Source organism: Salmo trutta, chromosome 15, assembly GCF_901001165.1.
Source record: "Salmo trutta chromosome 15, fSalTru1.1, whole genome shotgun sequence".
In the NCBI taxonomy this organism is placed as follows: domain Eukaryota; kingdom Metazoa; phylum Chordata; class Actinopteri; order Salmoniformes; family Salmonidae; genus Salmo; species Salmo trutta.
The window spans coordinates 23,209,529-23,224,959 of record NC_042971.1 but is presented as its reverse complement, the minus strand read 5'-3'; the positions used below and the strand labels follow the sequence as shown (position 1 = coordinate 23,224,959).

General features: G+C 40.9%; 1 protein-coding gene across 1 annotated transcript; it reads left to right on the top strand.

The window, feature by feature from the left end:
• Nucleotides 1–1,562: 1,562 nt before the first annotated feature.
• Nucleotides 1,563–15,326, top strand: LOC115148656 (calcium uptake protein 2, mitochondrial). The gene is made up of 12 exons (XM_029690739.1): nucleotides 1,563–1,808; nucleotides 4,891–5,020; nucleotides 5,216–5,247; nucleotides 5,378–5,453; nucleotides 5,640–5,687; nucleotides 8,336–8,418; nucleotides 9,876–9,935; nucleotides 10,405–10,502; nucleotides 11,757–11,928; nucleotides 12,255–12,363; nucleotides 12,493–12,650; nucleotides 14,201–15,326. Exons 1-12 carry the CDS (start codon nucleotides 1,620–1,622, stop codon nucleotides 14,300–14,302), a joined length of 1,257 nt encoding a protein of 418 aa, XP_029546599.1. The 5' UTR covers nucleotides 1,563–1,619; the 3' UTR covers nucleotides 14,303–15,326.
• Nucleotides 15,327–15,431: the final 105 nt, after the last annotated feature.

The following is a 15,431-nucleotide window of genomic DNA, read 5'->3' as shown; positions in this document are numbered from 1 at the left end:
TACACATCATGAACAAACTGAAATGGTCTACCCACACAGACAGCGTGGTGAAGAAGGCGCAGCAGTGGCTCTTCAACCTCAGGAGGCTAAAGACATTCGGCTTGTCACCAAAAATACTCACAAACTTTTACAGATGCACAATCGAGAGCATCCTGTTGGGCTGCATCACCGCCTGGTATGGCAACTGCTCCGCCCATAACCGGAAGGCTCTCCAGAGGGTAGTGAGGTCTGCACAACGCATCACCGGGTGCAAACTACCTGCCCTCCAGGACACCTACACCACCTGATGTCACAGGAAGGCCAAAAAGATCATCAAGGACAACAAGCACCCGAGCCACTGCCTGTTCACCCCGCTATCATCCAGAAGGCGAGGTCAGTACAGGTGCATCAAAGCGGGGACCGAGAGACTGAAAAACAGCTTCTATCTCAAGGCCATCAGACTGTTAAACAGCCATCACTAACATTGAGTGGCTGCTGACAACATACTGACTCAACTCCAGCCACTTTAATAATGGAAAAATTGATGTAATCAATTTATCACTAGCCACTTTATATTATATAATGTTTACGTACCCTACATTACTTATCTCATATGTATATACTGTACTCTATACCATCTACTGCATCTTGCCATCTTGATGTAATGTGTCACTAGCCACTTTAAACAATGCCACTTTATATAATGTTTACATACCCTTCATTACTCATCTCATATGTATATACTGTACACTATACCATCTACTGCATCTTGCCTATGCCGTTCGGCCATCACTCATTTATATATTTTTATGTACATATTCTTATTCATTCCTTTATTTATTTGTTGTGAAATTGTTAGGTTATTTTACCTGTTAGATATTACTGTATGGTCGGAACTAGAAGCACAAGCATTTCGCTACACTTGCATTAACATCTGCTAACCATGTGTATGTGACAAATAAATGTGATTTGATTTAATGTGGCAACAGTGTGTCGGAGGGAGGTTCCTAGGTGTGAGAAGTGTGCATAAGGGCATGAGACAAAGGCATGTGTAGCATTAGGGAAAGTAGTGGTATGTGTTAATTGTAGGGGTACCCATGGGGCTGGAGATCAGAAATGTCCACGAGAGACGCAGGTTGAGGTTTCCAGGATTAGAGTAGTGCAGAAGCTGTCTATGCTGAGGAAGTGAATAAAGTAAAGGAAGATGGGTGGGGTGGGGGGATCATGAGGAGTTGAAGAGCTGTACCAGTGCAGAGGGATAGTCCAACAAGTGATATATGTTTCAGTAAGATTGGATTTGTATCATTTATAGCAATGGTTATCAACTGTACTGCAGGGATGGAACGTAAGTCACAGAAAATTGAGGTTGTGGTGGCTGCTGCAGAAAGGTATTTGGGTGTGCGAGACTTGACGTCAGAAGAGTTACAGGGTGTGTTAAATAGGACTAAATAGATTTAAATAGTGGAGGTGGGGATTATTCTTTGTTTTTATATGGTATTTGTTTATTATTTATAATTCAAGCAAAGTATAAAGGAGTTATACTCCAGTCTAGTTGGTGGCGGTAATGCAACAGGTATTGGATGCCAACCGCCATTAAACGTCATCGAAGAAGAAGGTACCTAAGAAAAAGTTTACGGAAAATGGCCAGCTTTGGCAGGGTTGCTGGAGTTTTGAGAAACTTTTGGAGGAGACCTTGGTCATACAGAACGCTGCATAGTGCCCTGGGACCTGGCATTTTGGGGTCTGTCGTTGGAAGCGGGCTGGTATATTATCACTTTGAGCCGAGTAAGAGGTTTTTGCCCTTCACCGTCCATGCCGAGGAGGAAAAGGTAACGTTAACGTCTCGTTGGTAGCTAGCTAGCTGCGCCACTCTATAAAGTTAGGCACGAAGTTTGAGTTAACTAGTTATCCGAAGTTGCCAGGAATCTTGCTAGTTAGCTAAGTGCCTGGTGAGGCAGTATTTGTATGCTAAACTTTTCTACTAGGCATTATCACAACTGAATGTTAGTACAATGCTCAAGTAAACAGCCATGTTAAGGACGATGCGCGGCGTCCTATATTACAGTAGGCCTATTAGTAAACAACAAGTAGCCTATTTAGCTAAGGCTCTGCGTACAAATAATATGGTCACGTTAGGTAGCTAGTTATCGCAATGTTTTTTTTTTATCCAATCAACAGTTTGAGAGTATTGTGGTGTATTCAGAACGGTGTTAAACGTTTTAATTAGACGGTAACGGTGCTGAATGACATGATTACAGTGGCTCAGAGGGCGATATTGTTTTGTGTCTTCTTTATATATGAACTATGTTCGAATACTCATACTAACCATGCTATCTGTGACGTAAATGTAGTGTATACTTTTTGGTCATAGTATGGATATAGTTAGTATGCCAAAAGTTTCCGGATGTCGTACTACATTCGCAAAAATACGAAGTATACAAACAGTGGACACTTGCCGTGATTTTAGGGTCCATAATGCAATTCTTCTGGAAATGGGCGAGACTTCACATCGTTTTCAGATTTGAAGAAAATTTCGGAAAATATGCAGCCGAAGTCTAACGAGAGCGGATACAAATATATTGCTTAAACTAATTATGACAAATGTTGGTCAGTGTAATGAACGTTACTTTTCGAATAAGTTACCTTTAAGAATATGTTGGCTGACAATTCGTTAGCTACTCTACCCTTACGAACCACATACCGGTACATACTGCTGTAAATCAAATGCAATTGTATTAGTGACATGCACCTAATACAACAGGTGTAGACCTTACAGTGAAATGCTTACTTACGAGCCCCTAACCAACAATGCAGTTTAAAAAAAATAGGATAAGAGATGAAAGTAACAAGTAATTAAAGAGCAGCAGTAAAATAACAATAGCGAGACTATATACAGGGGGGTACCAATACAGAGTCAATGTGCGGGGGCACCGGATAGTTGAGGTGGTATGTACATGTAGGTAGAGTTATTAAAGTGACTATGCATAGATGACAAGAGAGTAGCAGTAGTGTAAAGAGGGGGGGACAGGGGGTGGGGGGGCAATGCAAATAGTCTGGGTAGCCATTTGACTAGATATTCCGGAGTCTTATGGCTTGGGGGTAGAAGCTGTTTAGAAGCCTCTTGGACCTAGACTTGGCGCTCCGGTACTGCTTGCCGTGCGGTAGCAGAGAGAACAGTCTACGACTGGGGTGGCTGGAGTCTTTGACCATTTTTAGGGCCTTCCTCTGACAACACCTGGTATAGAGGTCCTGGATGGCAGGAAGCTTGGCCCCAGTGATATACTGGGCCGTTCGCACTACCCTCTAGTGCCTTGCGGTCGGAGGCCGAGCAGTTGCCATACCAGGCAGGGATGCAACCAGTCAGGATGCTCTCGATGGAGATGCTGTAGAACCTTTTGAGGATCTGAAGACCCATGCCAAATCTTTTCAGTCTCCTGAGGGGGAGTTGGTTTTGTCGTGCCCTCTTCACAAATGTCTTGGTGTGCTTGGACCATGTTAGTTTGTTGATGTGGACACCAAGGAACTTGAAGCTCTCAACCTGCTCCACTGCAGCCCCGTTGATGAGAATGGGAGTGTGCTCGGTCCTCTTTTTCCTGTAGCCCACAATCATCTCCTTTGTCTTGATCACGTTGAGGGAGAGGTTGCGTAAAGATATGGTATGTTAGCTAGCTGCTTTCTAACGCCGTTAACGATGTTAGTTGGTTACTAATACATCAAAATTGCCAGTATATTAACAATATCCTATCTAACTACCTACCCAATGTTTATTGACTTGATTATTCCAGTCATTAGCTGTGCGTTCTCAATGGACAGTCGGGTGCTTTCGTGAATTCGCTCTGGCTATCCGAGTTAGTCCAATTTCAGAGCACTCTCGTTTGAGTGTACCAGAGTAGCACAGAATAACTGAATTTACGAACGCTCAACACCCGTTGAATTTTGCCGGTGTCGTTAAACGTTGGCAAAATAACTTAATTAAATTGTTGCCAGCAGCAGTTTGTCACCAACTGTCTGGATAACATGAAAACTGCTTAACCAGCTCTGCTAGGGTGAGTGAAATGGTCAGAGTGAGGTGTTCTCTCATTTGTGTCTGGAAGTAGCTAGCCAGTTAGCTGGGTGCCTGACTACCGTTGTTAGACCAGAACGCTCAAATCAACCCTACTCCTCGGCAAGAGCGTCCAGTGTGCACTCTGAACGCTCCCAGAGCGAAACACTGAATTTACAAACGGAAAATCTTACAACGCTCTGAATTTACCAACGCCCAGGTTGCACTCTGGCACTCCAGATTGAATTTAAGAACACACCCGAAGTAGTAAAATGTCTAGCTAGTAATTTGTTATGCTAGCAAGAGGTTGCATAGCAACAGCATCAACTTCTGGTAGACAGGTGAAGCGCAAGTATGCTCAACTGTTCGTTTACAGTGTACTAAAATGAACTAATAGTATGTAGTATATACTCATTAAGTATGTAGTATACAGTATGTTAGTATGGGTATTCGAACACAGCTATGATCTATGTCTGTGCGCCACAAGTTTTGCTATTTGATGGTCAGACCATATTGATTAGGGCTGCTTTCAGTATGAAAAAAACAGTGTGCAACGTTAAATAAATGGAAACGTTGCCGGTCTGAACGACCAGTTGAATAACTGGCCGAGAGGGGAGAGGCCTATGGGATAATATTTTCTATGTATAGGGTCAGGAGTATTGTAGGGTCAGGAGTATTGATAGAATAAGCAAGCAAATAAAATGTATCCATTAGCTAATTGCTGTTTGCATGAAAGTCTGTGCCAAAATAGTTGGTCAGGAGTACTGAACATTCTATTTCCATTATCTTATCCAATTTTCAGCTTTGCACTGCACCTTAGTTTAGACTCTGTCCTCCTTTTAGTGCTAATGCTTCCATCTGTATTATAGGTGCTTCCAGTATCCCAGATGTCTGCCAGACGGATGCGCTTCAACCAGTTTGCCTCAATGATGTACGATGAGGAGCTTTACATGACACCAAGAGATTTCCTCTTCTCAATCATGCTGGAGAATGTTGACCGTAAGTACAGTAGTATCAAATGATAGTGTTCATGTTGTAAAATGGCCTACGTGGTTGAAAAGGGATACTGCATGATGTAATGAATGTAATTGTTTGGCATATGGCTTCATTGGCTAGATACAAGCTCCATCTGGGTAAGTGTATTACATTTTGTTCCAAGCAATAACTGCTCTTTACTTTTCCTTCTGCTTGTAGGTAAATTGCAAAATAAAGCTCTAACCAAAAATGTGAGTGTTGGGATCGGGTTAACTCATTGTCAGAACTTGTTTTGGATTTACTGTAGTCTTACCAACATGAGCATTACAGCACAAGATTACTTTTTGTTGTTTCTCTTTGCATAATTGATGATACCTGCAGGAGGTGGATAAGATGCTGGATGCTGCCTCACGGGCCCAGGCAGGCAACAGTCTGTTCAGAAACTTTGGAGACAATGGTACGTTTTCATGCCATGGTCAAACAACCTCACTGGTGCTACGTGCTTTATCAAAGTTAAAAGATGCTGGCTAGTTATACTTCAGGCAGGAAATGTGTATTTGATGTGGGAGTCAATCTAAACGGGTTAAATGAACACTCACTGAAATGTTTGTGTGATACAGATGGCATGTTTTATGTCTTGCAGGTCTGATATCGTACACAGAGTACCTGTTCCTGTTGACTATTCTGACCAGTAAGTTATAGACTCAGCATGACATACAGTAGAAACAGCCCTCCCTTTCAATGACATGCATTGGAACCTGCATCCTCTCATGCTTACACAGCACATCTTACTTCATCTGGGTCGTGTCCATTAGCAAAATGGTTTGCAACTGAAAACAAAAATGTGTGTTTATTGGACAAGTTTAGTCAATGTCAATTGGATAGCTAGTTAGCGGTATCTACTCAGTTGAGCTTTGCCCGAGGAGGAGGTCAAAGGGTTTGAGTGTAGCCTAGTATCATTCAATCGGTGTCATCACCTGCTCAAGGGCTGCGGCTTCTTCATGGGCGACAGATGTCGATGTGTTCAGAGGGTCCCTGGTTTGAGTCCAGGTTGGGGCAGGGAGAAGAACGGAAGCAACACTGTTACACAAGGACAGATGATACCTTCCCGTTTCAGACAGTTTTCTACCGTTGGGTGCCTAATGAACACGGCCCTGGTTTAGCACAGATGTAGCATATAGACGTGCAAACATAATGAATGTGTGGCAACACCTTTGTAGAGGAGCTGGCTCATTTATGAATTGCAGAGTTTCCGTTGCCCATGATATTTTCAGGCCCCTCATCTTATTGTCTGCACAATAGGTTAACTTAATTTGACGTAGCCTAATCTAATGCACTATCTATCATGTTTAGCCTGTTACTGTAACACATTGTGAAAATAATAAGATTATGTATGCATTACTTGAATTGGTGGGATTTTCTATGCTGTCAAGGTTAGTGCAGTGACTGAATAGCTGGCTAAAACTTATATGTAGCTGGACTGACAACCTGGGTGGTGGTTTTCAGTAGGCACAAAATGAAAAATAACATCTTCAAACAGTCCAGTAGAACGCACATTTTATTTTTCTATTTATAGTATTTTTTTCTCATACGTAGATACTGAACACACAGCTCATGTGGTAGTGTTTTGGCGACTTAACTTCCTCATTCAAAATGTTGCCCGGTCACCAACAATGTTGTGCTAGAATCATTATTTCAGAAGACCCTGCTGTTAAGCGCTCATCTTGTCGCTGCTTTGTTAGGTCCAAGCAGTACCTACAGTTGAAGTCGGAAGTTTACATACACCTTAGCCAAATACATTTAAACTCAGTTTTTCACAATTCTTGACGTTTAGTAAAAATTCCCTGTCTTCCGTCAGTTAGGACACCGTTTTATTTTAAGAATGTGAAATGTCAGAATAATAGTAGAGAATGATTTCAGCTTTTATTTATTTCATCACATTCCTAGTGGGTCAGACGTTTACATACACTCAATTAGTATTTGGTAGCATTGCCTTTAAATTGTTTAACTTGGGTCAAATGTTTCAGGTAGCCTTCCACAAGCTTCCCACAATAAGTTTGGTGAATTTTGGCCCATTCCTCCTGACAGAGCTGGTGTAACGGTGCAGGTTTGTAGGCCTCCTTGCTCACACTCGCTTTTTCAGTTCTGCCCACAAATTTTCTATAGGCTTGAGGTCAGGGCTTTGTGATGGCCACTCCAATACCTTGACTTTGTTGTCCTTAAGCCATTTTGCCACAACTTTGGAAGTATGCTTGGGGTCGTTGTCCATTTGGAAGACCCATTTGCGACCAAGCATTAACTTCCTGACTGATGTCTTGAGATGTTGCTTCAATATATCCACAATTTTCCTACCTCATGATGCCATCTATTTTTTTGAAGTGCACCAGTTCCTCCTGCAGCAAAGCACCCCCACAACATGATGCTGCCACCCTCGTGCTTCACGGTTGGGATGTTGTTCTTCGGCTTGCAAGCCTCCCCCTTTTTCCTCCAAACATAACGATGGCCATTATGGCCAAACAGTTCTATTTTTGTTTCATAAGACCAGCGGACATTTCTACAAAAAGTATGATCTTTGTCCCCATGTGCAGTTGCAAACTGTAGCCTGGCATATGGTGGTTTTGGAGCAGTGGCTTCTACCTTGCTGAGCAGCCTTTCAAGTTATGTCAATATAGGACTCATTTTACTGTGAATATAGATACTTTTGTACCTGTTTCCTCCAGCATGTTCACAAGGTGCTGTTGGTCTGGGATTGATTTGCACTTTTCTCACCAAAATACGTTCATCTATAGGAGACAGAACGCGTCTCCTTCCTAAGTGGTATGACGGCTGCGTGGTCCCATGGTATTTATACTTGCGTAACATTGTTTGTACAGATGAACGTGGTACCTTTTCTTTAGATTTTCCCATGATGTCAAGCAAAGAGGCACTAAGTTTGAAGGTAGGCCTTGAAATACATCCACAGGTACATCTCCAATTGACTCAAATGATGTCAATTAGCCTATCAGAAGCTTCTAAAGCCATGACATTTTATGGAATTTTCCAAGCTAGTTAAAGGCACAGTCAACTTAGTGTATGTAAACTTGTGACCCACTGGAATTGTGATACAGTGAATTATAAGTGAAATAATCTGTCTGTAAACAATTGTTGGAAAAATTACTTGTCATGCACAAAGTAGATGTGCTAACTGACTTGCTAAAACTATAGTTTGTTAACAAGACATTTGTAGAGTGGTTGAACAATGTTTTAATGACTCACCTAAGTGTATGTAAACTTCCGACTTCAACTGCAGATAAGCCTGTGATGTTATTTTCTAATAGAAAATGCATTGTGTAATTTCAGAGCCACACACAGGATTTCATATAGCTTTCAAAATGCTTGATATTGATGGCAATGAGCATGTGGACAGAAAGGAGTTTCTCAAGGTATGCTTTATAATCTGTATTATATAATGTGCCTCACATTTTAGTTTTTTATATCGTCGCTCTCTGATGAAAACCTTAACTGCATTTGTGGCCAATTTTCTTTTTTTTTTATTGATTGAAAGCAGTAATTCCCCTCAATGTACTCGGAACATTTTGTGACTCTAGGACCAAGAAAATGTATTCAAAATAGCTTCTGAAGCTTTATAATTGTATGTTCGTTAATGCGGAAAATGTGGTAATTGTTTTGAATTTACTGAAACATTTGTGGTTCTCATCAGACAGCGATGAAAGGGTTCTCAAGGAGTTGATGGATTTGTATTTTCATGTTGCATATAGTAATCTGTATTCAGTCTGATTGTATATCAAATTATATAGTAATGTATATCTATATCAAGTATCTACGCTGTTAAATTCCAAAATATTACCAGCCCTCACATGGAAGTTGCCCAGTTGGAGGTTTTAAAATAAATGCTCCTACAAGTGAGTACTATACACTTGATACTAACTCAGTCACATGTTGTATGGCCAGTACTTCAAGTCTGCACCAGTTTCTCCCAGTTTCTGCCAAAAGGCACCTAAAGGACTCTGACTCTGTGTAGATTGATGAGGGGGAAAATCTATTTAATCAATTTTAGAATAAGGCTGTAACGTAACAAAATGTGGGAAAAGTCAAGAGGTCTGAATACTTTCCGAATGCATTGTATGTTACAGAATCTAGCTTGTAAACATACTGTATTTACCAGTTGGATTTAGCACAATGCAGTATGCATACATTGTTACAAAAAAGCATGTGACTGACACAGTTTTGTACCAAACCAATGAAAAGTTGATTCCCTAATTTTGAACAGAGCCTGGTGTGGACATTCAGCAACACTGGGAACCACAGGGTTTAGATAGCGTTAAGAGACCTCTGTTGTGTGTTCCTACTGGGAATATGGGGTCCAAAACATCTTACACGTAAGCATGTTATGCACCTGACAAAGTAGAGCGAGGAGCAGCATAGATAATCATTCAGCGTGTTTTGAGGGGATCAGTGTGAGCAAGGCAAGTGATCGCTTTGGTAACATCATGAGTAGTATTTGGGATGCAAGATGATTTGTAGATCAGTAGTTCTATGCGGTCCAACTGCTATTCAGTCGATCTCAAACACACTGTTTGCTGTTTCTAACTGGCTCCAGTTTTAATATTAGTGAGGCATTGTGGGTAGTAAACCTTTTTGACTAATGAAAAATTCTCTTATTGCTGACATTTATTGGATAATCCAGATGAGTAAGAGGTATGTATGTGTTATTAGTGGGTTTATAACTGAATTAGTTGTTTCCTGAATTTTTAGACTAAGCTAGCTAAGAAATGCTCTCACTAGTAGTAAATGTTTTTAGCTTAATCTTTTGTAGTTTAGTATCTGTGTTTATTATAATACAAGTAGTAATTGTTGCTGCTTTGTTTTTATGATGAAGCTCAAGAAAATCATTGGGAAAAGAAAAGAGAAAGTGCCCATGGAAGGTGCCACAGACGTGGTGAGTCAACACTCTAAACCTTTTTAAGACTGAACTCCTTAGTCATTTATGTGATTTGTTGAAAAGTTTTCAAAATACTTGATATGGGCAGCAGGTAGCCTAGGGGTTAGAGCGTTGGGCCAGTAACAAAGGTTGCTGGATCGAATCCCTGAGCTGACAAGGTAAAAATCTGTCGTTCTGCCTCTGTACAAGGCAGTTAACCCACTGTTCCCCAGTAGGCTGTCATTGTAAATAAGAATTTGTTCTTAACTGACTTGCCTAGTTAAATAAAGGGTATTTTTTAATTTATTTTAAATGACGTGGAAATGCACATTGAAAGCGCTAAGCCTTGCCAACTGTCATTGTACGGTGACGTAAACCATTGCGTACCGGCTGGAAAACTGATTGTGTTTACTCGTATTTCAAGCGTGATGGGGCTTGCAGTAATAACAAAGGCAGGAAGTGTTGAAACTTGATGTCATCTTCACAGAAACCAGTCGTAGAGGGGGATGGTGTGAACACTACACTGCAGGCATTCTTCTTTGGCAGGAATGGCAAAAACAAGCTTCAGTACAATGTATTCTGCAGGTAAAATACACTACATGACCAAAAGTATGTGGACACATGCTCGTCGAACATCTCATTCCAAAATCATAGGCGTTAATATGGAGTTGGTCGGGGACTTGCTTCCATTCAGCCACAAGCATTAGTGAGGTTGGACAATTAGGCCTGGCTCGCAGTCGGTGTTCCAATTCATCCCAAAGGTCTTTGATGGGGTTGAGGTTAGGGCTCTTTCCAGGCCAGTCAAGTTCTTTCACACCAATCTTGACAAACCATTTCTGTATGACCTCGCTTTGTGCACAGGGGGCATTGTCATGCTGAAACAGGAAAAGGCCTTCCCAAAACTGTTGCCACAAAGTTGGAAGGACATAATCGTCTGTAATGTAAATGTATGTTGTAGTTCCAGTGAAGGGAAATCTTCACGCTAAGGGGCTTAGCCCGAACCATGAAAAACAGCCCAATTGGTGAAGCGTGATTCATCACAGCCCTCATTGGTGAAGCGTGATTCATCACTCCAAAGAATGTTTCCACTGCTCCAGAGTAGAATGGCAAGCTTTACAACACTCCAGCCGACGCTTGGCATTGCGCATGGGGATCTTAGGTTTGTGTGCAGCTGTTCGGCCATGAAAACCTATTTAATTCAGCTCCCGATGAACAGATCTTGTGCTGTAAACATTGCTTCCAGGGGAAGTTAAACTTCGTAGTGAGGGTTGCAATCGAGGACATACAATTTTGTTACGCACTTCAGCACTCGGTGGTCCAGTTCTGTGAGCTTGTGTGGCTAACCACTTTGCGGCTGAGCCGTTGTTGCTCCTAGACATTGCAACTTCACAATAACAGCACTTACAGTTGACCGCGGCAGCTCTAGCAGGGCTGACTTGTTGGGAAGGTAGAATCCTATGACTGTGCCAAGTTGAAAGTCAATGAGCTCTTCAGTAAGGCCATTCTACGGCCAATGTTTGTCTGAGATTGCATGGCTGTGTGCTTGATTTTATACATCTTTCAGCAACGGGTGTGTTTGAAATAGCAGAATATACTAATTTGAAGGGGTGTCCACATACTTTGTATATATAGGTGTACCTAATCCTAGTAAAATCATGTTTTCTCATACGCACTGAATACTTACTGTTGCTCAAGAATCAGTGTTGCCTGTTAGAGCATAATATAGTTACAAGGACAGGGAGACCTGATCCTAGATCAGCATTCTGACTCTGAGACACTGAGTATGGGCCCAGAACCGACCTAGTCACATTGTGTCTTAAATCTGGATGTCTCCTCTAGGTTCATGGAGGACCTGCAGGCGGAGGTGCAGGAGATGGAGTTCCTGCAGTTTTCCAAGGGCATGGACACCATGCGGCGGGAGGACTTTGCAGAGTGGCTGCTGCACTACACCAACGAGGAAGCCAACGAGGCCTACTGGGAGAACATGAGGAAGAGGATCCCAGCTGGCCAGGTAAAAAGGAACGTGGCCCTGTTCCAATGCTTTGAAAAATCCACCCTTCCTTCCTTGGTCATCACAGATTATTAGGGGTTGTGAAAGCAAGGTTGTGAATTGCCACCCAATTATTTTCCCCAATCCAACCAATTCTGATGTGGGGTTACTTTAATGAAGAAAGGATGCATTTTCTATTCAAACAGGGCCAGGGATAATAGGAAGTCAGGTCAATGTACCTTCAGGTTTAAGAAGTTGTGAAATGGAGCACATTTTGGGGGTGGGGGGTCTCTCAAGGGTTGACTTCTCAGTGTACAACTTGGACATTTGTTCCTCTTCTTTTGTAGAGCATCACATTTGATGAGTTCAAAGCGTTTTGCCTATTCACCAACAACCTGGAGGACTTTGCCTTCTCTGTGAAAATGATAAGTGAAGCCAACCGACCTATTGGAATGGGTAATTTTAATTTCTACCTTGTTTTAAGTAGGAAGGGCATTTTGTATGAATGTTTCTGATTCAACACAGTCAAATCATTTCAACCAAAGACATTATCCTGATAGTTTGTTTCCTTTCCATTCTCCACAGTCCAATTTAAGCGAGCTGTGAAGATCGCCACAGGGCACGACCTCTCGGAGAACGTGCTGGACACTGTGTTCAAGATCTTTGACCTGGACGGCGATAACTGCCTGAGCCACAAGGAGTTTATCGGAGTGATGGAGGACCGAGTACTACGTGGCTTGAAGGTAAAGGGGGTATTTACCAGTTGGCAATCACATAAAAAAGTATGTCAGGGCGTTATTTGATCTTGAGATCCATGCTTCACTCAAACTTTCATGCAAGTCTCCAATTTACTTGTTAATAATCATTGTGTTGTGAGTTGCGGTCTCTGTATGAATAGTGCTATACAAGTTAAGTTTCAGCCGAAGCTACACAATCTAATCGAACCGCCCGGCCCCCTAGGACACCTTTTCCAGTGTACTAAATAACCTTTTAAACGTTCCGCGATGTGTTACTTTACGCACTTTTTGGGGGAGAGAACCTCACGCTGATCATGTTGTCCAAATTTTTCAGAATGTTAATCTTAGAAGTGAGGATTAGGAAAGGGAGGAAGCAGCAGAGATTGCATAACATTTTTTGGGTGGTTGTTTAGTCCACAGAAAAAGGTGTCCTGGTGATCAATTCACGCAGCCACTCTGTAAAGTTTATTAATATTATTATTATTATTAGAGGTTGACCGATTTATTATTTTTTTCCCCGAATACCGATTATTGGAGGACCAAAAAAAGCCGATACCGATTAATCGGCCGCTTTTTAAAATATATATATATATATATATATTTGTAATATTGACAATTACAACAATACTCAATGAACACTTTTTTAATTTTAACTTAATATAATACTTAAATAAAATCAATTTAGTCTCAAATAAATAATGAAACATGTTCAATTTGGTTTAAATAATGCCAAAACACAGTGTTGGAGAAGAAAGCAAAAGTGCAATATGTGGCATGTCAAAAAGCTAACGTTTAAGTTCCTTGCTCAGAACATATGAAAGTTGGTGGTTCAATATTCCCAGTTAAGAAGTTTTAGGTTGTAGTTGTTATTATAGGAATTTTGACGTGTCAGCTATTTCTCTCTACCATTTTGTATTTCATATACCTTTGACTAATGGATGTTCTTATAGGCACTTTAGTATTGCCAGCCTAATCTCGGGAGTTGATAGGCTTGAAGTCATAAACAGCGCTTTGCGTCAAGCATTGCTAAGAGCTCCTGGCAAACGCAGTAAAGTGCTGTATGAATGAATGCTTATAATCCTGCTGTTGCCTACCACGGCTCAGTCAGACTGCTATATCAAATCATAGACTTAATTATAATATAATAAACACAGAAATACGAGCCTTTGGTCATTAATATGGTCAAGTCTGTAAACTATCATTTCGAAAACAAAATTTTTATTCTTTCAGTGAAATATGGAACCGTTCCGTATTTTATCGAACGGGTGGCAACCCCAAGTCTAAATATTGCTGTTACATTGCACAACCTTCAATGTTATAATTATGTCAAATTCTGACAAAATAGTTCACAGTTCGCAACGAGCCAGGCGGCCCAAACTGTTGAATATACCCTGACTCTGCTTGCACTGAACGCAAGAGAAGTGACACAATTTCCCTAGTTAATATTGCCTGCTAACATGAATTTCTTTTAACTAAATATGCAGGTTTAAAAAAAATCAGCCATGCCGATTAATCGGTTGACCTCTAATTATTATGTGATGTTTGTATTTCCCCAGGTGCAGCCCCAGCGTGGCATCATAGATTATTGGAAGTGTGTGAAGAGGGAGACACTGAAAGGGGCCCAAGAGGCCCTCCGGGACACAGGAAGCCCTTTCTGAGGGGTCACGTTGTTGGATCAAGAAGCTCCTTGCAAGGTTTCACTGGGTGACTCCAATGTAAAGCATTGATGGCTGACTATCAAGTTGCTCATTATCACTATTTGTCAATGGAATATAAACATGGTCCTCATGAACCAGATCAATAAGGGATACCAAATTCAATATTTTTCAGGCTTCCTTTTTGTTTGTGAAACTGTTATTACAATATACATAATCTGTTGGTAAGTGTTTTGTTTACAATATTTTTTATATTTTCTAATTAGGCTTGGGCGATATACCGGGGTATTGCCGAATACCGACTGATTTTCAATACAGTACTACGCCACTACTTATAGCTAGCTATAAGTTAAGTGTAACTATAAGAAATCTAAGATGTCAAATTATATCCAGTGTAGGGCTCCAGCTATGCATTTGGTTTGCTAGTGAAGTGGCTAGATGTCATGATCACGCTTCTTGGTTACAGCAGAGACATTCAATCACCCCATGAATCAAGATCCTTAGAGCCTAAATTGTTTTGTCAAAAAAAAGTATTAATCTTTTGGGCGCCACTTGTGTGAACATTTAGCAATACTGTATACCTCGGTATGGTACAGAAACGGTATGAAAATCTAGATACCGCCCAATTCTAATCCTGGAAATTGGTTGTTGTGATGTTTGATACCAGTCTATGCATACAAGGCATGTGAAATGTGAGCTCGTTTGACATTTATTGAATGTCTGTCACCTTTTTATATCCTAGTTCGCTGCTCAAATACATTGTTTACAGTTAGAGGTGGTTTACTGTGGTATCATTGGAATTTCATTAAGTTTTAAAATGCTGAATCATGGAAAAAGTCATAGGTGGAAAGAGATTTTAAATATGTGCCTATTTTCAAATGTCTATGTCCAGTTGTGCTGTAACATATTGGCACCCTTTCACAATTCACTTCTTAAATAAATTGTAATTTGGGACTTGGTGTTCATGTTTGATTTAGAATTGACATTTTTCAACGTCAAATGGCCTGAAATAAATTATTCAAATTAATTTGGTTGGAATCAGGTTATTCTCATTAACGGTGTAATTTCTCAACAGGGTAAAAATAGCGTTTAACTTCCCCCATTGGAAAGTTCCAATATGAGTGCAACTGTA

Excerpts from the sequence above, each read along its gene's own strand:
- LOC115148656 (XM_029690739.1), top strand. The coding sequence starts at position 1,620 with ATGGCCAGCTTTGGCAGGGTTGCTGGAGTTTTGAGAAACTTTTGGAGG. Across the intron at positions 1,809-4,890 it reads TCCATGCCGAGGAGGAAAAG|GTGCTTCCAGTATCCCAGAT; the intron begins GTAACGTTAACG and ends TCTGTATTATAG. Across the intron at positions 5,248-5,377 it reads ATAAAGCTCTAACCAAAAAT|GAGGTGGATAAGATGCTGGA; the intron begins GTGAGTGTTGGG and ends TGATACCTGCAG.